We start from the raw sequence: 25,689 nt of genomic DNA on the forward strand, positions 1-25,689 counted from the left end.
GGCCCGTACCCTGAGGTCACTCTTAAAAAGAGGGGAAAGGTTATTTGGGATAGGGAAATGTTCGTGACGCCACCCGTGGTGTCTGGTGAGGATCACCAGCGCTGCTGGAGTCCTCTGAGGCCGGTGGTCAGGCAGCTTAGTTGGTGCGGCTCCCCACAGGTGGAGCGGGACCTCAGGGCAGCGTAAAGAGGAGAGATGCAGGAGAAAGAGGACCCAGCCGGGTCAAGAGAAGAACAAGCAGACTCACAACAGTTCACTTCAGTACCTTTAATGGTGGTGTTTTCAGGCACGATCCAGGGCACTGTAGGGTGAAGGGTGCATTTCAGGACTCCCCCCAGTGAGCGGGTGTGGGGCCTCCTGTTTCTTGCCTTTTTCTGGTAAGTTTATGACCTGCCTGGAGCTAGGCCTAACTTGGTCTCTGTCTGGCACCTGCTGACCTGGTGGTAGGGCCTTCTGTTGGAGATCACACTCCCTGGTCTCTTGGGCCTCTGTGATTCCTGACCCTGGGATAATGGTCAGCTTCTGGTATTCCTGGGTCATGTAGTTCGCCAGGGGTTCTGGTTGTTTCTGCTGGTCCTAGAGATCCTTGCAGACACGGACCCGGTGTCCGGTATATGGTCTTGGGGTGAGCTGGCTAAGCTCCTCTGCCCCCTATGTAGCTCGCTTACTCCACTCACCTTCGGCCATGCTCGGGACCCTCACTAGGCTTCACACTGACAGTAGACCTCGCCACTCTTTACCGCTCTTATGGCGTCGGCACGCCTTAGGCTCGCTAACTTGAGCTTCACTCTAGGCTTTCTCACTAGAGGAACTGAACTGAGAACTCTCTCCCTCTCTGGCTCTGAGCAGGAACTCTGTTCTCTAGACTGAGCTCGACTCTGTATTCAGACCTGTACTTGCTGAACTCTCCAGAGAAACTGCCTGTATAACGCCACCCTCCGTATATATAACCCTATCCGGGCTCCCTCTGGTGGTCTGAGGTGGTAGGGTGGAGGTGTGTGAATGCTATGAGGGCCTCTTGTGGAGAAATCTGTCCATGCACCCCTGTAGGATCTGTGGCACCAATGCGCAGCAGGGCGCCACACATGGAAACAGATGAAAGAAGAGACCAAGTTCTGAGGATAACATAGTGGAAGTCAAAGAAACGTTAGGTTAGTAAATATGATAGGCCTGCCTAAAAAGATGTATTTGTAGGTCACGCTTAAAACTGTAGACTTCGGGAATTAACCAGATTGTCTGCAGTAGCACATTCCAGAAAACTGGTGCAGCACAAGAGAAGTCTTGGAGATGGAAATAGGAGGTTTAGATAATGGAAGATGTTAGTCTTACCATTTGTAAAATCATTTGTTTGGCTGGAAAGCCCCTCAATAATTTGCTGTTGTAGGAGAGCCTTGTCCTGCATATACCAGTCCCTCTAAGAATAAACAGGTATAACATGTAATTATAACTAAACATACAGTGCCTACAAGTAGTATTCAACCCCCTGCAGATTTAGCTGGTTGACACATGCAGAATTAACTTGGCATTGTGACATTTGTACTGTAGATCAGCCTGGAAGTGGGAAATGCACTGCAGCAATTTTTTTTTTTTTTAAAACGTAAAAAGTTAATTCAGAGTGTCATTTATTATTCAACCCCTCAAACCACAAGAATTCTGTTTTGTCCCCCTAAAGTATTAAGAAGTAGTTCAGGCACCAAGAATAATGAGCTTCACATGTGTGGATTAAAGATCTCTTTTGCCAGCCTTTTCTGACTATTTAAGACCCTCCCCAAACTTGTGAACAGCACTCAGACATGGTCAACATGGGAAAGACAAAGGAGCATTCCAAGGCCATCAGAGACAAGATCATGGAGGGTCACAAGGCTGGCAAGGGGTACAAAACCCTTTCCAAGGAGTTGGGCCTACCTGTCTCCACTGTTGGGAGCATCATCCATAAGTGGAAGGCTTATGGAACTACTGTTAGCCTTCCACGGCCAGGAAAGCCTTTGAAAGTGTCCTCCCGTGCCGAGGCCAGGCTTGTCCGAAGAGTCAAGGCTAACCCAAGGACAACAAGGAAGGAGCTCCGGGAAGATCTCATGGCAGTGGGGACATTGGTTTCAGTCAATACCATAAGTAACGTACTCCACCGCAATGGTCTCCGTTCCAGACGAGCCCGTAAGGTACCTTTACTTTCAAAGCGTCATGTCAAGGCTCGTCTACAGTTTGCTCATGATCACTTGGAGGACTCTGAGACAGACTGGTTCAAGGTTCTATGGTCTGATGAGACCAAGATCGAGATCTTTGGTGCCAACCACACACGTGACGTTTGGAGACTGGATGGCACTGCATACGACCCCAAGAATACCATCCCTACAGTCAAGCATGGTGGTGGCAGCATCATGCTGTGGGGCTGTTTCTCTGCCAAGGGGCCTGGCCATCTGGTCCGCATCCATGGGAAGATGGATAGCACGGCCTACCTGGAGATTTTGGCCAAGAACCTCCGCTCCTCCATCAAGGATCTTAAGATGGGTTGTAATTTCATCTTCCAACAAGACAACGACCCAAAGCACACAGCCAAGAAAACCAAGGCCTGGTTCAATAGGGAAAAAGTCAAGGTGTTGGAGTGGCCTAGTCAGTCTCCTGACCTTAACCCAATTGAAAACTTGTGGAAGGAGCTCAAGAATAAAGTCCACATGAGACACCCAAAGAACCTAGATAACTTGGAGAAGATCTGCATGGAGGAGTGGGCCAAGATAACTCCACAGACCTGTGCCGGCCTGATCAGGTCTTATAAAAGACGATTATTAGCTGTAATTGCAAACAAGGGTTATTCCACAAAATATTAAACATAGGGGTTGTATAATAATTGACCCACACTTTTATGTTTAAAATTTAATAAAATTCAACTGAGCAACATAACTTTTTGGTTTGTAAGATTTATGCTTCTGTTCATAAAACCTACTCTCGTTTGCAGTTTGAAGGCTCTAACTTATTTGCATCTTATCAAACCAGCTAAATCTGCAGGGGGTTGATTACTACTTGTAGGCACTGTATATCAGGGTTAAAGTAACAAAGAAAATAATAATTTTGTATTTTAGATGTCATTCTTTGACTGAATTGTTGAAAACAATATCCAATATCAAACCTCTTTTTCTGGCTGGTAAAGCCTGACTTGTCTTACAAGTCATGCATGGTGCATTTCAGCTGTATTGATACCTGGTGTAGGAAATGTAAAACTCTAGGGACAGTCTACATTTGGAAGACATACAGAGATGTTAAGCAACCAAAGGTCACTGCTGAGATAAAGATCTTTCCTTGACAAGAAAAGGTATCATATAAGTGATAGGAGATCTTTATCTTGCAGGTGGTGACCTTAGGTTAGATTACACTTTTTTTTTCCAAAAAAGCACACTCAGCTTTTAATATTTGTAAAATCTGCTGATCTAATTCTGATACATTGTAATAGGCATATCTCAGTTCGCACAAATCAAAGATTTCTATTAGCAATATGCAGCATTTGCACATTGTGATGGATGATATTATTTAGGTTCTGTTCCTGCAGTATAGATTTTTTATTTATGAATGTAGTTTTAGGGCATTTTGCTTAGGACAAAGAAGGGTTAGTGAAACGTGGCTGTACCAAATCTAAGCTGTTCCTTGCTTTTTATTTCCGTATGAATGAGAAATATAGGTGAAAAATTTCTAAATACAAATGCTTTGAACAAGACACTACTGGAGATGATCAAACCTTATATAATTCTATTTTGCCAGATTCGGTAAATTTTTCCAAAAAATCCAATATTAGCCATGAATTGCAGGTAAGATGATGGACATACTGCTCACGTTTCCCCCGTGAAGAAACAAGTATAATGTTATGTGATGCAATGTGAACTGTGATGTATAATGTGAATTGCGATGTGCGTAAAAGATGTTAGTAATATTGATAATGTGTGTCGTTTGACAATAGGGATAGTGAGAGTTTATGTTTGGGACTAGCCCAGAGTGGGAAGGGTTAAATTGAAGGGAAAGTGACGGTTTCCGGTCAGAGGGTTAGATAGGGTCTAAATTGCATAGAAAGAGGACCTATGGTCCATTGTTAGCAGTGCTGCATTCTGGGGTGTCCTTAAAGTGAGAGGGGACTAAAGGAGAGAGATAGATCCGGAGCAGAAGTGACTAGGAGAAAGAGTGATCTATCAGAGACGGGTCCTGGGAGAGGACTTCTAGAAGAAAGGCCCACAGTTTATAACTCTTGAAGTAATGGGCCTAGGCAACACTGGGTACGTGAGACAAATAGAAAGCCCTGAGCAGAAGTTCCAGAGGGTCAGCATTGAGGGGAAAGAAGATGAGGAACCGCGGTCAAGTAAAGGACTCTAGCTAAATAGGCTCGTTGATCAAATTTGCCAGGAGCTGTAGATTTCATGAAATTTGACTCAAATTCGATTCACATCCAATCAGCTTGGTCATCTCTAGACGCTACAATAAAATTCTCAGCCTCAGATCTCATGGGAAGAAATGCAGTAGTGTTCATTGTGATACACCTGTAACTGGGTCAAGATTTCCTTTTTTAAGCAGAAACCTCAATTCAGAAGTGAAATACAGCTTAAGGTAAGTTTTGTTAAATTTCTGTGGTTTTTCTAAAGACGTAAGAATACTGCGAAATGTGTAGAGAATAAACTGCACTGATACCCTTTATTGGTTTTGGACTCTTTTTATTGGAAAAAATACCAGCAACGCAGGTTACCCACAACTTTCGAATTGTTCTAAGTTTTCTTAAACAACATTTTCTAATATGTTTTAGGTTGACTATTCAAATTCCTTATCCTTAATCGTGGGCTCATGTACCATAGAAAATGGGGTTCTGGGCAATAAGTAAAACAGGGAAGAAAAATGACTGTTCCTCTTTAAAGAGTCCGGCTCAGTATAGAGTGTTACAGGCAATGCTCCATAGGAGGAAGACATTCAAGTTAGCTATTTCTCAGAGCAAAATATATGTTGCAAGTAGCATCTAAGAGTGACAGCTACCCTATAAGAGAATGTCCAACCCTTTAGTGAGCCTTGCAAACATGAGCAGGAATAAATGCCAAGCCAGAAACTCATGTACAGACAGACAGTTTCAGGGTGTTTGTCCCTAATCAGTGTAGAACGTAGACTGGCGGGCTGTGTTGGACACCCTTGAGCCAATGTTGGGGAAGTACTGGCTCTCCTTAAAGGGGGTGGCCACTCTAAATTGATAAGTCTGTAGTCACTCTGTGTGACTACAGACTTATGAATCCCTACAGAGCACAAACTGTGCACTACAAGGATTTGCCGGTTGCGTTGAACAAAGCAACGGCCACTAGATGGCCGCGCCAACTGGGCAGTCGCGTCACCAGATGGGCTGCGGCCTCGCTCAGTACTAGTGTATGAAGTGAAGTCGTGCCCACTAGACGGGCTCTGGCTGGGAGTATGCATAACGCATACATACCCGCCAATCCCGGCTCAAAAAACTGTGAATCCTCGCAGCGCACAGTTCATGAGCTGGGGGGATTAAAAAGTCACACAGAGTGACTGCAGACTTATCAACTTAGACCAGACAATCCCTTTAAAGAGACTACTGGAGCATTGACACAACTTTAGTAAGGGCTTCTTTTAGGGCTAGTGTTTGAAGGAGCTTTTCTTTTCCTGAAGAGCTTCTTGAAGCGGCATTGAAGAGTCTTGGAAGAGTTTTTTTTTCCTGCAGCATTCCTTTCAGTCTCTTGATTTCAAAGTACCTGGTTTGGAAACATTTTCTTCAGGATCCGGTTGAAAGAAGTGACAGGCACTTTTCATTTTGTAGCAGACATTTTTCAAAACCAGAGTCATCAGTAAAAAGAAAAAGAAAAAAACTTAAAAACTTTTCATATGAACAGCAAACTGGATTTCCCATACAAATAAATTGAAAGAGTTTTCTCAGCATTTTTTAAGCAGTTTAAGAGGACGATTTAGGCACCGATCTGCTGTGAAAAAATCCAAAAACTCAGTGTTCACACAGCCCTATACGCAATGCTCCATAGGAGAAAAGTATACAAATTAAATCTCAAAAGTTCCACTTAGGAAACATGGCTGCCCTATAAGTCAATGTTTGACACTTTAATGAGCCTTGTAACATTACTATAGATAGTTATCAAGCCAGAATCTCAACTACGGTCAGCCTGTTCTCAGTCACATAAGACAGCACTACAGTGATGAGAGGTAAACCCCCCAAACAGGCTGTCTGTAGATGAATTTCCCGTATGGCATTTATTCTTGGTCAAGTTGCAAGGGTCAGACATTGATTTATAGGATAGCCACTAGTGATGGGCACAAGTGCTCATTTCTAGAGTTTGCCTTTTGGTGCTCGGGTATCCACCGAGTATCGAAGGTGCTTGAGTGACATGTTCGAGTCCCCGCCCCGCATGTTTCACAACTGTTAGACCGCCGCAAAACCTGACCAACACGGGCAATCCCCCCATGTTTTGTGGCTGTCTGACAGCCACGAAACATGCGGCCGCAGGGACTCAAACATGTCACTCTAGCACCCACGATACTCAGTGCATACCCAAGTGTAGCAAAGGCAAGAGATCTTGCAAGGGAACTCCTACATGATGTTTCAAAGATGGAAAGAGGCTGCCATCTGCTGGCCAGACACAGTCAAGCGGAACCAAGATATGCAAGGGAAGTTGAAAGGAGAGCAGATTTAGACGCTGGACCTGATCAGGTGACTTCCAGGAAGGAGTTCTGGCAGATAAGAGGCCAGCGTGCCAAACCTGAGGGGTCTTTGGCGCCAAGCAGCAGGAAGGAGCAGACTCGTTACCTGCGTGCTGGAAAACCCCGCGTGACAGGCCTAAGCCAGAGGCCTGTGAGTTGCCACAGCCGGGCACCGGTAGAAGAGCTCCAGATCCCTCACAGATGTGACCCGAGTGCTGTTCCTGCTGAGGAGACTCGGAACCTGCTTGCGGTGCTGAGTGAGTTCGCGGAACCCGACGTCGCTCGCCGACAGACGAGGTCTGGACCCCCCTACCCAAGGCTCGAGAGATTGCCTCCAACGGCCAAGCAATGAGGACTTGAGAGACGGCTGGGCCAGGAAAGTCACACCAGCGAAAGCAGGGGAGCTGCATACGTGAACAGGGCCGTCACTTCTACTGTTCACTCACGGTACCGGGGACAATTTGGTTTAGGTACTCAGGTTGGGAGGGGAACAGTTGGGGCTAAAGAAGCTCAACGTGATCTAATTGAATTTATCCAGAAAAAGACTTACGGCCTAGCGGGAATAACCAGTGACCCCCGCTAGAGCCATATCACAGATAAGGAACTCACGTGGTGTCTCCCATGATCTAGGGCACCACATTACCTTGAGAGACTTCGTATTTTGCTAATAGTTCAAATTACTGTTTATTACCCTTGTTGCAATCCCTTGTTCAGCGTACCTGTTATATATATATAAACTGTTTATATTTAACTCTTACTGTTCTCACCTTGTGTCTCTGTGCGTTGCATCCCAGCACCTGCATTACACAAGCACCCTAAGCAAACTCGAGAAACGAGCACTAGCGCTCCTCACTAATAGCTGCCTCTCCTTCTTGGTGCTAGTGAGATCATTTCTTTCACTCTGCAGGAGAACTAATTTTCATGCATTTAGTAGAGAAATAATTGCACTTGCCAATGCCTTAATAGTACTTTCAGATAAGATCCAAAAATAATAAATATGTCTTTATAACACTGTCATATACAGTTGTGCTCAAAAGTTTACATACCCCGGCAGAATTTTTCCTTTCTTGGCCTTGTTTCAGAGAATATGAATGATGACAAAAAAACTGATGTTAGAGGGGGCAATACACTGTATTAAGAACTGGGGTATGTGAACTTTTGATCAGGGTCATTTGAATGTTTTTGGTTGTCATTAAGATTTAAAAAGAGAAAACACAGTAGTTTGACAATAAATGGCTTCACCCAACCAGTAACCATGAGTGGAGAAAGTTTTATTGTTATCATTCATATTCTCTGAAACAAGGCCAAGAAAGGAAAAATTCTGCCGGGGTACGTAAACTTTTGAGCACAACTGTAATTCCCACACAATACTGCCGTTCAATGCCTAAAAAGTGAAGAGGTTAATAGTTAAGTGCCCGCCAATCTAGGAAAGTAAAGTGGTCAATGACAAAGTTCCTGATGTGCCAGGGCAATGAGTTTTTGAGATTTTGGGCTATTACTAAATTTTACACCATTTACAAGGAACCTCTCCTAAAGGCCATGTTATGGCGGTAGACTGATGGGTGCTGAGAACCTGCACAGTAACGTGGTGTTCACAGGTATTACAATATAAGCAAAAAGGTTTGAAGACTATTCTTAAATTGGGTCTGTCCCCTCCAACTACAAAATGTTAATTAAACCACTTATCTAGGTAAGGCTAATTAAACTACTTATCCCTATAAAACGATACCTGTAATATAGATTTTAGATTAATTTGCTAGAAAAAAAAAATCATATGCAAGCTAGGAGCTTTGGTGCACCTTTGGTGTGACCAAGGGCTCAGTTCACCAATATGCCCCCTCAATTTACATACTGAGAACTTTTGTCATCTTTTAATTAACAGTACTCAAGCGATCACTGCCTGAACCCAATCAGCGGCTCTGCACCTCCGCACGGATGCTGCCGGTTCTAATCACTCAGGACTGTACTGAAGACAGGAGCCAGGGATAATAGCCTGCAATGACAGTATGTGAGCACATCTGGGCTCTTTCAGTGTCCGTGCTGAGATGCAGAGCTGCTGATTGAGTTCAGGCAACACTGTCAATCAAAATATGGATGTACTCAGTGTGCAAACTGGAAGGGCGTAACGGTGCACTGAGCCCTTGGTCACACCAAGAGTGCATCAAAGCACCCTCATCTACATATGAAGGAAATATTTTTTTTCCTGGCAACTAAACCACTACAATCTCTACTACAGGTATGGTTTAATTAATTATAATTTAAGTGGTTTAATTAGTATTTTGGGGTTGACAGACTCCATTTAATTTATGAAAATGGGAAGGGAGCACCAGGATGTCTTTTTGTGAATGAATAGAAGTGTTGTGGTGTCAGGCAGCTGCTGAAAGGGGGCTGATTTTTTATAATTGCTATGAAGCCATCCTCTGTGTAAACAATTACTCTTTTACTTATTTACGGGGAAAGTAACCTGCACTTTCTCAGCCACAATATAACACTGTGATCGTGTAGTGTAAATTCCTTTGCAGGTGTTATTCCTAGAGAACAACACATTTACATTGATACATTGAACCTTCAACTGAATTGCTGTGTAAAACATTCGCCCATGTATCATTTCCTTTTCTCTCTCTTGCCGGTTTCTGCTTTTATTATTTTTTTTTTCTTGTTTTCAAGTGGATTTGTTATTCTTCAAAACTCTCAATCAGGTCAACGCGATACAGAAGAATGTGGTTTCTCGGGCACGGAGACCTGTTTCCCAGCGACAGCTTAGCACCGTCTCCTTTTTCGCTTTCATAGTACGGCTGCAGGTTTTTGGAAGACGTCCATGCTCTAGAAATAGTTGCTGTTTATCCAAGCGGTGGATGAATTGTGTACGTGTGTGGAGACTGCCCTTCTTCATCCCGTCCACTGTTATGATGTAGTACACGAGAGGAAGCAGGTACGAGCGGAGAGGTAACAGTTATTGAAATGAAGAATCCTTTGTTGGCCTAACCACTCCCCTTCTAGCTATCATATCATTGGCCGGTAAACTCGTTCGACCTGATAAACAGGTACTTTTTCTCCACTTGGTGGTATTTCAATTTTTAGAAACAGTTCAGTACATAGAATTCCAACCAGTCTCTGCTGGATCTGAGTTGGTAGCAGGTGGCTGAGACTTGTTCCACAGTATTTCTCAGTGGAGATCTAATGTGTTCTTCGCGTGCACCTGAGATCATCATCCAGCATCTTCTGCAGCACAACCACTGCTAAACCATCATGGATAAAGGCGCTGTGCAAATAGCCGGATTGGTACTAGGATGCATTGGCTTAATTGGCACTTGCGCAGTGACTGGCATGCCCCAATGGAGGGTGACGGCTTTCATCGAGAACAATATTGTCGTGTTTGAAGCCCTTTGGGAAGGCCTATGGATGAACTGCTTCCGACAAGCCAACATCCGAATGCAATGTAAAATATATGACTCCCTGCTGGCGCTTACACCGGATTTGCAAGCAGGTAGAGCACTGATGTGCATCGCTGTGGTTTTGTCATTCCTGGCCTTCATGATTGCAATCATTGGCATGAAATGCACCAACTGCGCTGAAGACAATGAGAAGACCAAAAGGATCATAGTCCTAATTTCAGGAATTTGTTTCATCTTGTCCGGTATCATTGTATTGATTCCAGTTTCTTGGACGGCCAGTCATATCATCAGAGATTTCTACAACCCTTTGGTCAACGCGGCTCAGAAGAGAGAGCTTGGGGACGCGCTCTACATGGGTTGGGCAACAGCACTTTGTCTGGTGGCCGGTGGGATCATTTTATGTTGTGCGTGTTCCCCCACTGACAGGAAGTACAAATATTCTTTACCTCCAAAATCAGCTGCGTCAAATGCCCCTCGAGAAGGAGTGGCAAGGAAGACTTCAAGTTTGTACTCAAAGAGCCAATATGTTTAGTGTTGCATATTGGGTGGCTAAAATATTATGGAGGACAGTCCATCTTTGAATGTAGGAATATGCTATCTGTTTGCACTGTTCTTGAACTTTGAAAGGAAAAGTCCAACCTCGGAGATCTTGGAACTTGTAGAATGGCGTCATACTAGCACTTAGTAGAAGGTGCCAGTTTTGGTTGGTAATTTGGATATGGAGAACTACATTATCTCATTCGTAGGACACCTAGAAGGAAAATCTCTGACATGTCATGTAGGTGACTCTCTACCATAACAATGCCTTAAAGTGAAAATCTTTCACGACATCTTGTAAGGAAACATTGCTTGCAGGCAGGTGAAAGAGTCAAAAAAAAAGCATTTACTGTAATATATGATGCTATTGAATTTTTTATTGCATTTTTTTTGTACTGCAGTTAATAGGTCTGAGATAATGTCATTCATGAACTATTGTGTATATATATTTGGTTAGGTGTGAGTATTACACTTTTCACAGAATGAGCTAATTGTTAGGTTGATAGGAAACAGATTCAATGGTGTATTGCTTTGTTATAGTATATATAATTACTACGAGTATGTGGAGCACTTATGGAAGCACTGTGGCTCCTACTAGGGAAACATAGGCACTCAGTGTGGCAACATATCTAGCCTCTGCATGATCCATATTATCAAGATATTCCACAATGCCCCAATAATACTGAGTCTGATAGAATATGGTATTTCTATAAGAGCTATGATAAGGCCCTATAGACTTTTATGGACATTGTATTATAGCTCCAAACACCTTACAGGTAGTAATATGGTAACATGCATAGCCCAAAGAGTTTAAGAAAGAAAACTCCTTAGATGGCAGTCAGCCAAATGTTCCTTTGACCAAGATTCTTTTCATTTTCTGTGCTTTAGACAAGGTTAAAGGGCACCCCATACACCATGTATAGATGTCCGATCCTGCTGAAATTGGCATATACCTTAAAGCTAAATTCCCACAATAAAGTAATTTGGTGCGTTTTTGATGCTGCAGATTCCCTGCCCCATTACGTCAATTATCATTGCGTTTTTGTGTGCAATTTTTATACATGCGTATTTATCACATTGTTTTCGATTGCGGATTTTGTGTCTTTTTGACATGTCATGTTCTAGATAAAACTGCTTTGTTTTGGATACTTCTTGCTAATTAGTTTTGATAAAAACTTTTTTGATAGAGTCGTGTACAGATTACATGCATTTTTATCGGAAACGCACTAAAACCGTATATGCATTTTGTACCTGTGGATTTTCCTCTTCTCATAAAACTCTATGGGGAAAAGCCGCAACTAAAAAGCCTATTTACCGCAAGAGAGATTGACATGTTGCAGATTTAAAAAATGCACTGCAGGTCAGTTTACGCTGCGTAATTCTACATTCCCACGATGAGTTTTTGATGTTGCAGATTTGCCTTAAAAAAGCACAGTGGGCATGCGATTTCTATAAAATCCATTCACTTTGATGGAATTGTAATATGCTGAGGTTTTTGAGCAGCGAAAATATGCACTGTGAAAAACGCACCAAATATTCATGGTGGGAACTTAGCTTTACAGAATGACCCAGTAAGGCCACGTTCACAAGGCAATATTTTGGTCAGTATTTCTAAGCCAAAATCATGAGTGGAACAATAAGAGGAAAAGTATAATAGAAACTCATGCACCACTTCTGTGTTTTTGACCCACTCCTGGTTTTGGCTTATAAATACTGACCAAAATATTGCCTTGTGAACGTAGCCTAAAAGTCACCACTGCAAGCAGAAGAATACTTATTCAAAATGCCCCCTCCACTCCCAAGTTGAAAAGTATATAAATGTACTTGTCTGTCAAGATAATTTAAATTCTGTTTCATCATTCATTATATCTTATTGACAACCAATATGGCCGCCAGTACCGCTGCAGTAAGGGTTGTCACTCTGCTTTCCAGGAGACCTAAATAGAAAATATGCCTCAGTATTTAGTAATGTGAAACAAATCTGGATAACCCTTACGGAGAGATCACTGGTGGCCATTGTAAGAGACAGAACCAATGTCATCTCATATTTATTTTTGACACATTGGAAGATCATTTTCACTGGATTTCTCTTCACTTTCTTGAACATACTGGCTCAAGCTTCAAGCAATGGCTCATTATTAGGTTATTCGCTTTGGAGCAGGGATCTTAAACCAAAATGGGTCTGGGGCCACTTAGAAAAATCCCGTTAGGGCACCAATCTCAGGGTTGGTAGGAGCACTCATCCCATATAACAGTAGTCGGGGCCGGGACTCAGTGCACAGGTCCAGCGGTGGCAGTACAGTTAGGGTAGCCGCCCATGGGCCTTCAGATGCATTGCACCACAGAGGCAAGGCCGTGGCTTCCTGAGATTTTCATGGCCAAACCCAATATGGTGAAATACTAAAGAGTTCACTCAGGCATGTCTCTGACTTCTGATTATACCCCACATCCGTAGCGACTTTCGGTCTCGTTCCGCTTCCATAATTCACCGGGAATGAAAACCATTGTTTCACTGCTGATAGTTTCTGGAGGTCATGTAGCTGTGGGATGTAAAAAAATTGCTTCTCGCGTGTTTGACAAAAAAAAAAAATCGAAATCTGTTATTGTTAGGCCAAACTCAGATGTCCGCGAACACAGTCCCAATATGGACCATCATGTCCGAATTGGCTGCAGGTCTCCGGATCTGAACTCGGCAGCCTCATATATGCCTATGAAGCTATAGTTTGGGTCAAGAGACCTTCGGCCGGTCCAGGCATCAGTGGTTTTATGGACGTCTTAACTTGTTTTAATGACTTTGGTAATTATTTGGAAAAATCATTCAACATGCTGTATGATTCCCTTCTCTAGAATGAAAGAAGAGAAACATTGGAATAAAATTCTTGAATCTGTACCGTAATAGACAAAAATATCCAAGAAACTGAATGTCTGAACTATGATCTCTATATACAAAAGGTTCACAAAAGCTCCAACTTTGGCTTGAAACCCATACAAAAAAAGTCCATATTACTTTTTAATAGTTTGAAGGGACTGTCTATTTTTTTCTGGGACTCTTAATGGGGTCTCCAGAATGAGGTACGGTATCCTCTCTGTTAACTTTGGAATATGAATAGGGGTTTACAACCAAGTTTGTTTTTTGCTCAGGGGAGGGTGGGGTGTCGTTTTGGATCAGATTGGAGACTGGGTATAAAAAATGACCCCTGTTGTAAAATACAGACATAATTGATGGTGTGAATTTGAGGTGCTCTTCAAATGGCAATGGTACAAATCTTGGCAGACCCAGCTCAGCTCTGTCTATATGTGATGCCACCATAGAAGACTGTTTTCCCCCTGTAATTGAGGCCCCTATGGATTTCCTAGTTTGGGTACATTCACACTGTGAATTTTTCTGCCATTTTTAGAGGGTTCCGCTAAACAAATAGCCAAAAAATAGCCAATCCCCAAACAAAGCGATCAAAACAATGGTCCTATTAATTTGTAAGGGAAAACGACTTGCTGTTCATGTGTTCAGGCTTTCGAGCATCTTTTAAACACTTCAGACTTTACAATAGAAATCAATAGGAAGGCCAAAAGGATGCCTAGAAGATGCCCGGGCATCTTTTTGAGTGCAATATCAGTGTTTTTGCTTAAAAAACACTAATGTTTTCTTCATTAAAAAGAAGTATGAAAAGCATCAGTAAAAAAAATGGTAAAAAATGCCGAAAAAAAATTCTGAAAAAAACACTAGTGGAAAAAAATGTCTAAAAAGGGATTCAGGAAATGACCAAAAAACACTAAATAATAAAGAAGCTTTCTTTTTTCTTAGGGTTCAGACGTTTTTGATTGCTGGAAAAAGACGCAGTGTGAACATACTGTTATACTGGAAGACTGCAGTAAAAATATATTCTAAAGTTTGTTTACTTCCTTTTTACCTGTTGCGGAAAATATCTAAAATCTAAAAAAAAAAAGAAAAATATTCTGGGAAAAAAAGAAAAACACAAAATAAAAAGAAAAAGTATGCAATAAAATACACTTAAATCATATACAAAAAGACAAAAACAAAATGGTGAATCCAAAATTTTTCAGAAGTGTCTGTTTGTTATGTTAGTTTATGTTAGTAGATTGTAATATTTGACTTTTCTGCCTGATGTTTGCTGTGATTGCTTATTTTACGTACTTATATACCATGTAAGATATTGGTTGTGTGACGTGTTTTTTGTACAGTATAAATTGTGTAATAAAATTTAATTTCATTGTTTGTTGGTCTAATTTTTACAGGCCTCATAGCATCATCAAAGCCATCTCAGACAACAGTCGCCCCTAGCAACCAATAAGAATCCTTCTTTCATGTTTCCAGTACAGGTTAGGGTATAATAGATGAATTCTGATTCGTTGATTTGGTAACTAGGCATTCAGCACAGTGGTCTCTGGCCTATGGATCTCAATGTGTGGTGAAACTACAACTCCCAGCATGTATTGCTAGCTGCAAGTTGTAGTTTTACCGTAATTGTGGCTCCCTGCTGTTCACAGGACCCAAAAGGGTGCATGGTTGGACTTCTCCACAAGAGGCCCTCATTACAAACAAACACCTCCACCCTTCCACCTCATACCACCAGAGGGAGCCCGTTAGGGATATATATATGGAGGGTGGAGCCAGGCAGCGCAGTCAGTCAGAAGTTAGTCTGAGGAGAGCGTGCTGACGCTGAGAGCAGCGAAGACGCAGCACGTCTGCTGCTGTATTGAGGGCCCCGAGTGTGGCCGGAGGTGAGAGGAGAGAGGAGTTGAGGGGGGCAGAGGAGCATCATAGGCTCACCCCCGAGTATACAAACCGGACACCGGGTCCGCGCCTACAGGGTCCCTTTATACCCAGTAGGGATCACCGGCATACCAGGAGGAATACAAGTCCCTGGTCGACCTGAAGCTAAACTCATTACAGGACCAGGAACTACGAAGGCCCCGGCGCCCAGGGATAGTGGTTGCCAGCGGAAGGTCCTACTACCAAGCGACAGGTGAAGAGAGCAACACGACACAGAAGCTAGGCCCAGTTGCAGGAGCTTAGAGAGAGGGAGACACGGACCAGGAGGCCTTATACCCGCTCACTGGGGAGAAGTCCTGAAGTGCACCCTTCCTACCGAGTACCCTGGACCGTACCTGACATCCGCACCAGTAAAGGTATTGAAGCGAATCCCCTGTCTCTGTCAGTTACTCCTGCTGCGCCATCCCGTCTGCACTACAAGCCCCAGCATCACCACCCACCGTCAAACTCTACACTGCCCTGAGGCCCGCTCCACCTGTGGGGAGCTGTTCCATCCTAGCTGCCTATCAACTGCCTCAGAGGTCTGCAGCAGCGCTGGTACAAATTACCAGAAACCACAGGTGGCGTCACGATCAAACTACAAATCCCATATAAACTATCCCCTTTTTGTTGACTGCCCTGGGCCATGGACCGGGCCAGCCACTGTGACATATTCCCCCCCAGCATCCATAGGCCCCGAGTACCCCACTGCCCTGGGGGCGCGTCATAATTACATAGGAGGAGGCACTTGCCATAGATATATCTCCCGACTGACCATGCAAGGGTTTTAAATGGGGAACCCTTAGCGTAAACAAAAGGATTGGGCATAGCATTTAAAATGCCCGATCGCTCTGTCCCCTCATCTGCTGGCAGAGAATTGGGAAGTACCCATGGTCTCCTGCTCCCCGTGAAATTAAAGGGTCCAATTGACTTTAACCCTTTCTTGCTCCATACTATTACAACATGGAGTGGGTGTGGGTGTATGGAGCTGGCTCAGGAGCTGAGCCCGCTCCACAGAAGGCAGGTACTGGTTGTGTTATACAGTCGCCACTTGCGTGTAACAACAATGATAGGAGCTGACTCCTATTATCTCTGTTTAACCACTTAAATGCCAGCATTCATTCAGATGGCCATCACCCCTTGCAACACAATTGAGGGGTGCTGATGGGTTGCCATGGCTGCGAGGGGCCTTCTAAAGACCCCCCTCAGTGCCATCTTGGTACTCCTACAGGCTCGGCTTTATAAAAGACTGTGACTAGTGTTGAGCGATACCTTCCGATATCGGCAAATATCGGATCGGATTGGATAAGACCGATACCCAAAAAGTATCGGATATCGCCGATTCCGATACCGGAAACCAATGCAAGTCAATGGGACAGAAATATCGGAATGAAAATAAACCCTTTCTTTCCTTGTAGGTTAATTCTACATGAAGGAAAACAACTAAGAATAATGTAGAATGTATTGAGGGAGGTGGGGGAGACAATAAAGGCATAGAGGTTTAGCCCAATCAAATGGAATAGCAGGAATTAATATTTTTTTTAAGACGTTCTGAGTTACGGAAATATTGACTATGTTAAGTATTTTTATATTTTGTCAGATATTTATGTTTCACTACTTCCATGCTCTTCACCTTCTTTTTTACTTCTCCCACACTTTCTCCTTCATCAACCTCAGCATCAGCATCTTTTTCATCCACTTCTTCTTCACCTTCTTCATCTTCTTCTTCACCTTCTTCGTATTATTCTTTTTTTTTACATTCTTCATATTCTTCTTATTCAACTATTATTCTTCTTCATATTCTACTTCTTCATCTTCTTCATATTCTTCTTCTTCATCATATTCTTATTTGTGACAGGCATTACTGTAGTTGTTATCTATAAAAGTTTGAACATTACACCTTTCGTTCTGCCCATCACAAAAGATTTACAACAGGATTTGTCCGCGTTCAGTTTGGCCTGCAGCAGCAGGTCTTTTCCAGGGGCAACACGAGGAGGAACGGACTCACCCCCATACACTGCTTAGTCATCTTCTGCTTATAATTTAGATATTATCTTTTGCTCTGATTTTTAGTCTTATGCTTAATGTTCTTCCGCTTTTTGTTCTGCAGCTTCTTGTACTTCTGCTTCTTGGTTTTCTGTCTCTTGTTCTTCTGTATCTTGGTGGTTGTCTTCTCTTCTTTGTCCTCTTGGTCAACTTCTTCAGGGTCATCTTCTTGGTCTTCTTCGGGTTGGTCTTCAGGGTCCTCGTCTTCGGGGGTCCTCGTCTTCTTCGGGGTGGTCTTCAGGGTCCTCGTCTTCTTCGGGGTAGTCTTCAGGGTCCTCGTCTTAAGTGTCGTCGTCTTCGGGGTCCTCGTCTTCTTCGGGTTGGTCTTCAGGGTCCTCGTCTTCAGGGTCCTCGTCAGGGAGATCCACAGTGATTACCAAGAACCATTTCAAAAAGCTTGAACTTGGAAATGTAGCAGAAGGTACAAGAAGGCTGAGGAACTACCGAGGACCAGCTGACGGTACTGGAACTCGGTTACTAAGCAGGAGGTACCTGTGCCAGAAAGCACTACCAAGGACCAGCAGATGTTGGTGGAACTTGGATACCGAGAAGGAGGCACCTAATCCAAAGGCACTGCCGAGAACCAGCTGACGGTACTTGAACCCGGATGGGTAGCAGAAGGTACAAGAGCCAATGGAACTATCGACGACCAGCTGACAGTACTGGAACTCGGTTACTAAGCAGGAGGTACCTGTGCCAGAAAGCACTATCAAGGAACAGCAGACGTTGGTGGAACTTGGATACTGAGAAGGAGGCACCTAATCCAAAGGCACTGCCGAGAACCAACTGACGGTACTGGAACCCGGATGGGTAGTAGAAGGTACAAGAGCAAATGGAACTACCGAGGACCAGCTGATGGTACTGGAACCCGGATGGGTAGCAGAAGGTACAAGAGCCAATGGAACTACCGAAGACCAGCTGACGGTACTGGAACTTGGTTACTAAGCAGGAGGTACCTGTGCCAGAAAGCACTACCAAGGACAAGCAGATATTGGTGGAACTTGGATACCGAGAAGGAGGCACCTAAGCCAAAGGCACTGCCGAGAACCAGCTGACGGTACTTGAACTCGGATGGGTAGCAGAAGGTACCCATGTAAAAAAAAGTTTCAAGGCCGCGAGCGGGCCGCAGTTACCCAAACCCACAGTCCTACAGGGGGTGCTTGTCCTATTGGCACTATGGAACCAGCCTTCATTGCCAGATCCTGCAGCCCACACAGGAGTCACCAAAACTGCAGGCACCATAGAGTCGGCTAACCCGAGCGCAACACGACAGGACAACGCATTGGAGGCAAAGTGACGTTGACACTACCCGGAAACAGCTGGCGTGCTGGAACCAGGCTGGGCAGAAGGGAGTACCCATGCCAAAGACACTGCCGAGAACCAGCTGACGGTACTGGAACCCAGATGGGTAGTAGAAGGTACAAGAGCAAATGGAACTACCGAGGACCAGCTGACGGTACTGGAACCCGGATGGGTAGCAGAAAGTACAAGAGCCAATAGAACTATCGAGGACCAGCTGACGGTACTGGAACTCGGTTACTAAGCAGGAGGTACCTGTGCCAGAAAGCACTACCAAGGACCAGCAGACGTTGGTGGAACTTGGATACTGAGAAGGAGGCACCTAATCCAAAGGCACTGCCAAGAACCAGCTGACGGTACTGGAACCCGGATGGGTAGCAGAAGGTACCCATGTAAAACAAAGTTTCAAGGCCGCGAGCCGGCCGCAGTTACCAAAACCCACAGTCCTACAGGGGGTGCTTGTCCTATTGGCACTATGGAACCAGCCTTCATTGCCAGATCCCGCAGCCCACATAGGAGTCACCTAAACTGCAGTCACCATAGAATCGGCTAACCCGACCGCAACACGACAGGGCAACGCATTGGAGGCAAAGTGACGTTGACACTACCCGGAAACAGCTGGCGTGCTGGAACCAGGCTGGGCAGAAGGGAGTACCCATGCCAAAGACACTGCCGAGAACCAGCTGACGGTACTGGAACCCAGATGGGTAGTAGAAGGTACAAGAGCAAATGGAACTACCGAGGACCAGCTGACGGTACTGGAACCCGGATGGGTAGCAGAAGGTACAAGAGCCAATAGAACTATCGAGGACCAGCTGACGGTACTGGAACTCGGTTACTAAGCAGGAGGTACCTGTGCCAGAAAGCACTACCAAGGACCAGCAGACGTTGGTGGAACTTGGATACTGAGAAGGAGGCACCTAATCCAAAGGCACTGCCGAGAACCAGCTGACGGTATTGGAACCCGGATGGGTAGCAGAAGGTACCCATGTAAAAAAAAGTTTCAAGGCCGCGAGCCGGCCGCAGTTACCAAAACCCACAGTCCTAGTCCTTGTCCTATTGGCACTATGGAACCAGCCTTCATTGCCAGATCCCGCAGCCCACATAGGAGTCACCTAAACTGCAGGCACCATAGAATCGGCTAACCCGACCGCAACACGATAGGGCAACGCATTGGAGGCAAAGTGACGTTGACACTACCCGGAAACAGCTGGCGTGCTGGAACCAGGCTGGGCAGGAGGAAGTACCCGTGCCAAAGACACTGCTGGGAAACAGCTGGCGGTGCTGGAACCCAGGGTAAATACTAAAAACAGAGTGGAGCCAGAGGAATAATTAGAGCAACTTTAAAATCTGTAGTAGTGTGAATATGGACAGAGCAGGAGAATTTGCCGGACACACAGCTGGGGAACTGCTGACATTACTGAACCCCAATAACACTGGAGCAAGCGTTGACTGTGCAGACGGCACTTCTGAGCAGCAACTAGCGGTATTGGAGCCCAGGGTAAATACTAAAAACAGAGGAGCCAGAGGTGTAATTGGAGCAAGTTTTAAATCAGTAGTACAGTGGATGTGGACAAAGCAGGAGAATTTGCCGGACACACAGCTGGGGAACAGCTGACGTTACTGAACCCCAATAACACGGCAGCAAGTGTTGACTGTGCAGACGGCACTTCCGAGCGCCAACTGACCATAGGCACTGGCCCACCCGCCTCTTCAGATTCAGAGAGACAAAACGGTTGCGCATCACTGCATACTACCTCTTCTTCAAATTCTCAAATTCTGCTTGGCTGGCCCCCTCTTTCCAAGCCAAGAGATTCAGAGAACAGAAGTAGAGATGGCTCCTGTCCAGGGCTCTCTGACTGCCTGGGAAATTTGGCAGGTGGTGAAGAGACAGATGGGTGCTCTTCAGTGCTCAGGACCTGAGAGAATCTGGAACTAATTGAAGTCGATGCGTTAGCTGCCATCCATCCGACAACGGCTTCAATTTGGTCCTCCCGCAGCAGTGGGGTACGGCTAGCTCCTACAAAGCTGCGCATAAAGGACTATTCCCTGGTAAAACTGGTGGATGCTGAGTCACTGGTGCCCGCAGCAGGCACAGAATCCCCACGTCCTCTCCCTGCAGGCACAGAATCCTCACGTCCTCTCCCTGCAGAAACTCCATGCCCACGACCACGACCACGACCACATGCCTTACTCCCTGCCTTCTTCATCTTGGTAGACTGATAAAGATAGGCAGAAAAGTACTAAGGGCTTAGTGTGCTTATTCCTGAACAGCTGCTAACAGGTATAAGAAACACTAATTTTATAAAGTGTGGACTAGACTTTAATATGAGCTAATGTGGCCTACACAACTGTAAAGTGGAGTGTTTGGTGAACTTTATTTAGGTTTTTTTTGTCACAAAAAGACACTGGATGTGCCCAAAGATGTAATACCGATAGTATCACAAACTTTTTGTAGCTATTACAATGTAGGAAGGTAACCTACAATGCAATAGATGAGGCTACAAAAAATAGGCTAATACTAATCTGGCTGGGGCTGCAGGGCACAATGCTGCAGAAAGGCTCCTCTAACTACTCCTATATAGTGTGTTTGGAACCAATTTAGCTGAATACGGATGGAACCACCACACTAATAGGGGAAACCAGGAAAAATTATGAATTGGCAAAAAAGGACAATGTATGAAGCAGTGACACACACTGAGTGCACTACAACAAGACGTGGCTGAAGTACACACTACAGGGTGAGCTGCACTCACACACACAGACCTTGCAGACAGCGGTGAACAGTGCAGATGCAGAGCACTGTGCACTAGCGCTGCAAGACAAAAAAAATTTCTCTATCTACTCCTATATAGTGTGTTTGGAACCAATTTAGCTGAATACGGATGGAACCACCACACTAATAGGAGATATCAGGAAAAATTATGAATTGGCAAAAAAGGACAATGTATGAGGCAGTGACACACACTGAGTGCACTACAACCAGACGTGGCTGAAGCACACACTACAGGGTGAGTTGCACTCACACACACAGACCTTGCAGACAGCGGTGAACAGCACAGAGAACTGTGCACTAGCGCTGCAAGGCACAGCGATTTATAAAGTAGCTTGGGTAAAGCAGAATAGACCAAATAGGTAGCTAAAACTGTCCCTCAGAACAACAGCGTCCTATCCCTAACTGAATTCACAGCAGAGTGAGCTCAAAATGGCGGCGGCGGCTTTTATAGTGCATCATGACATCATTTCAGCAGCCAATCACAGCCATGCCATTAGTTAAGATGCCTACATGCCTAACAGGATGTGCCCACACTTCTTAGGATCCTCATTGGCTGAATAAAATGAAACTGGCTCATTGCATTATGGGAACTTCCGATTCCAGTATACGATATTGCAAAAGTATCGGAATTAAGTATCGGAATTCCGATACCGCGAATATCGGCCGATACCCGATATTTCAGTATCGGAATGCTCAACACTAACTGTGACTTTGACTATAGACAGCAATATTAAAACATTGCAGTATATAGAACAAATAGGTTGCAGGTTCAAGTCTCTTAGGGGGACCAAAAAAAGTGTAAAGTGAAACAAAAGTGAATGTCTTTAAAAAGTAAAAAAAAAATACCCCAACAAGACAAAAATTCATATTAACTCCATTTACTGACTTAAAAATAAAAAATATAAAAATAAGCTTATTTGGTATTGTTGTGCATATAAAAGTCCAATGTATCAAAATATAACATGTTTAACCCATAAGTTAAATGCTTCCCCCCAAAAAAGATTAAAACACCCAAATTTACATTTTTCAATTACCGCACCTCCCTCAAAATGCAATAAAAATCATCAAAACATTGTAAATGTCCCAAAATAGAGATAAAAACTTGACCTCTGCAAGCAAGGAATTGCATACTTATTATTACAGCATAATGAACATCATAAAATAAAACCCAAAAAACAATAGCAGAATTGTGTGGTTTTTTTTTCAGAATTTTAGCTCAGGTGGAATTTTTGTTCCCATTTTTCAATACATTTTATGATAAAATTAATGGTTCCATTCAAAACTGCAGCTCGTCCTGCAAAACAACAAACCCTATATGTCTCACGAAAATAAAATAGTAGAGAAAAAAATGAAAGTGCAAAACTAAAAATTGGTTGTGTCTTTAAGTGTTTAATGTGTATAGGGATCTTAGGTTTATTGCCCTAGGTCTGTATCCAGTTTTACTAGCTAAGGCAGGGTAGTTTTTCTGTACCAAACACCTTGGGCTATTGACTAGTGATGAGCGAGCACTAAAATGCACGGGTACTCGTTGTTCGAGTCGAGTAAATTGGAATACTCAAGTGCCCGGACCGAGTAACGAGCCCAATGTAAGTCCAAATCGATGGGAACAGTGCTCAAATGACTTGGGAAGAGCATGAGGAAGACTCCTGAAAGCATTTCTGACTCCCAGGTCACTGCTGTCAACAAAGTGGTCAGAGTATTACGCCACTTTTACGGACTCACAATAAAACATACAAAAATGAAACCAAAATGGATTTTCCTGGGAAATATATTAAGGAACATCCTTTCCAGGGTAATGACTTGTAAATAAGGCAAAATAAATAACCAAAAACAAAAATGCTCCTCCACACCTTGGACTATATTCACACGTAGCGTTTTGATGAGTTTTTGCATTGCTTTCAACCAAGACAAATGCATTCACCGGGAAATGTCATTTTAACATTTTACAACCTTATCTGGCCATGTGGTGTGTGACACATCATCAGACACATCCTGTTTCATTTATGATGGAGGGACTCTGAAAGTCACAAAGACTACTTTTATAGGGCCATCAGGCGGCCCTTACTATTCTTAAAGGGCCAGCAGTCGGCTATGCTTTGCTGTTCCCATTATTAACGAGTGGGTCTCATATACTGATATTCTGTATGCAGTGACTGCAAGTGCTGCCAAAAATTTGTACGCAACCCAATACCCCTTTGAAGAGTCATAGAGGAGAGTCTCAGTAAAAAAAATGTTCCCATTATAAAGGAGTGGGTCTCCTATAGTGGTAATGCCCTTGCTGTGACTGCAAGGGCTGCAAAAATTTGGAAAAAACCCCACTAACAATTTAAAGAGTCATACAGCTGGGCCACAGTAATGAGTATGACATGTTCCCATTAGAAAGGAGAGGGTCTGCTATTCAGTTATAAGGTATGCAGTGAGTGCAACGGCTGCCAAAATTTAGGAAACACCCTACTAACAATTTAAAGACACATAGAGCTGGGCCACAGTAATGACATGTTCCCATTAGAAAGGAGAGGGTCTGCTATACAGTTATAGGGTATGCAGTTGTGGCACCCCAAGGTCTGGTTGCCACAGTGGCAGCAATGTCATGTCTGAGAGCAGGTGGGAGGTTCCCTGGTTGGTGACAATTAGCATGCAGCACCTCCTGCCTCAGTCCAGGGAGGGGAGAAACCTGCCCTTTATAAACTGGATCTGGGGCGGGGTTAGTGAGTCTAGTTCCAGAGACAGGGACAGGTCAGCAGCAGGCTGAGGAGTCCCTGAAGGCAGAGGAGAAACACGAGGCCAGGAGGGGAACTAGAAGAGTTCGTCCTGGCCAGAGACTTGAAAAGCCAGACACTGGAGTCCGAGGCTGTGAGGGTTATAAGCCCAGCAGCAGAAAACCACCACACAGGGGACTTCAAGTCCTCTGGCCCAAGGAAGCCCGGAGGCTCAGCCACACGAGAGGGACCACTACTGCCCTGGAGGGGTGAGAAGCACGGAAGGCCCGAGTCGCCAGTCATACGTGTGAGAACAACACGGTACACTCAGAGACGTGGGCTACCACTACACTACAGCAGGATAGCCAAGAAAGAGTGAAGTCAGCACGGTAGGCCTACAAACTCCCCCTGACCAGCGGGATTTCCCAGTTGCTCTCCGACTGACCAGGCCTCCATTGTTAACCTGTATTCCGGACGGGTCCCTTAATACCACCAACAGTAAAGACCCTGAATTGCATGACAGACTCCGTGTGGTTACTGCTGCTCCCGCGCACCATCACCACCAACATCCACACTTGCTGCCCTGAGGCTATACTCCTCCCGTGGGGAGTTATACTATCCTCTGCTGCACCCACAACACCAGCCTCAGTGGTCAGCCCTGCAGCGGCGGTTCACTCTGACCGCAATCCACGGGTAGCGTAGTCGGACATTCAGCATATAGACTGCCATTTAGTTTGACCACCCTGAGCCACGGACCGGGTCACCGCCACGCGGAGACTACAACCCCCAGCATCCCACAAAAGGCCCAGTTCCGGGTTCCCCACACGGCCCAGGGGGTGCGTCAACTTTGGCGTAGTCGGCAGGATTTCGTGCCCGCCACCAACGGGTACTGCGTGCCTGAGGAAAGACTGTAAAACTTACCTTGGTGGAGTTTCCCGCCATCCGCAGCCATTTCCCGCCATCCGCAGCCATTTTCCCGCCATCGGGCGCTATCTTTGGGACGAAGAGGGGCGTGGACGACGAAAGCGCGCGAGAACTGGAGCCCCGCCTTACGCACGGACGCTGCGCAAGGTCCTGAAAGGAGCCGAGCGGACGCTGAAGTCACCAGGACGCGACGCAAGGTCCTCAACCCCGACGATCGCCTGCGGAGCCGCGGCCTACAGAAGAAAAGCAACGGAAGGTAGGCCACGGTTGACTAGGGGGGAAGAGGATGACGGAAGCGGAGGGAACTGTCACCGCCAGCGCGGCTGCTGCCGCAGTAATGCCGTTCACGATGCCTTATATCCCCGGAGCGGCCTGGTTGCCCCAGTACTCAGGGGAGTCGCATACCCTGAGCAACTTTAAAGAGAGACTATATAGCCTATTCAAGGTGTACCCGCTGACGGAAGAACAAAAAGTGACCATACTGATAGGCCAGTTAACCAGCGCGGCCCAACGAGAAGTAAAGTCCTGGTCAGTCAGGGACAAGGGGACCGTGAAGGA

General features: G+C 44.9%; 1 protein-coding gene across 1 annotated transcript; it reads left to right on the plus strand.

Moving 5' to 3' along the window:
• The first annotated feature begins 9,741 nt into the window (after window positions 1-9,741).
• Window positions 9,742-14,850, plus strand: LOC141237229 (claudin-8-like). Its single transcript, XM_073668324.1, has one exon. The coding sequence runs from the start codon at window positions 9,934-9,936 to the stop codon at window positions 10,609-10,611; it is 678 nt and encodes a 225-aa protein (XP_073524425.1). The 5' UTR covers window positions 9,742-9,933; the 3' UTR covers window positions 10,612-14,850.
• Window positions 14,851-25,689: the final 10,839 nt, after the last annotated feature.

Source organism: Phyllobates terribilis, unplaced genomic scaffold (assembly GCF_046119375.1).
Source record: "Phyllobates terribilis strain yellow unplaced genomic scaffold, ASM4611937v1 Scaffold_2__4_contigs__length_985480577, whole genome shotgun sequence".
Taxonomy (NCBI): domain Eukaryota; kingdom Metazoa; phylum Chordata; class Amphibia; order Anura; family Dendrobatidae; genus Phyllobates; species Phyllobates terribilis.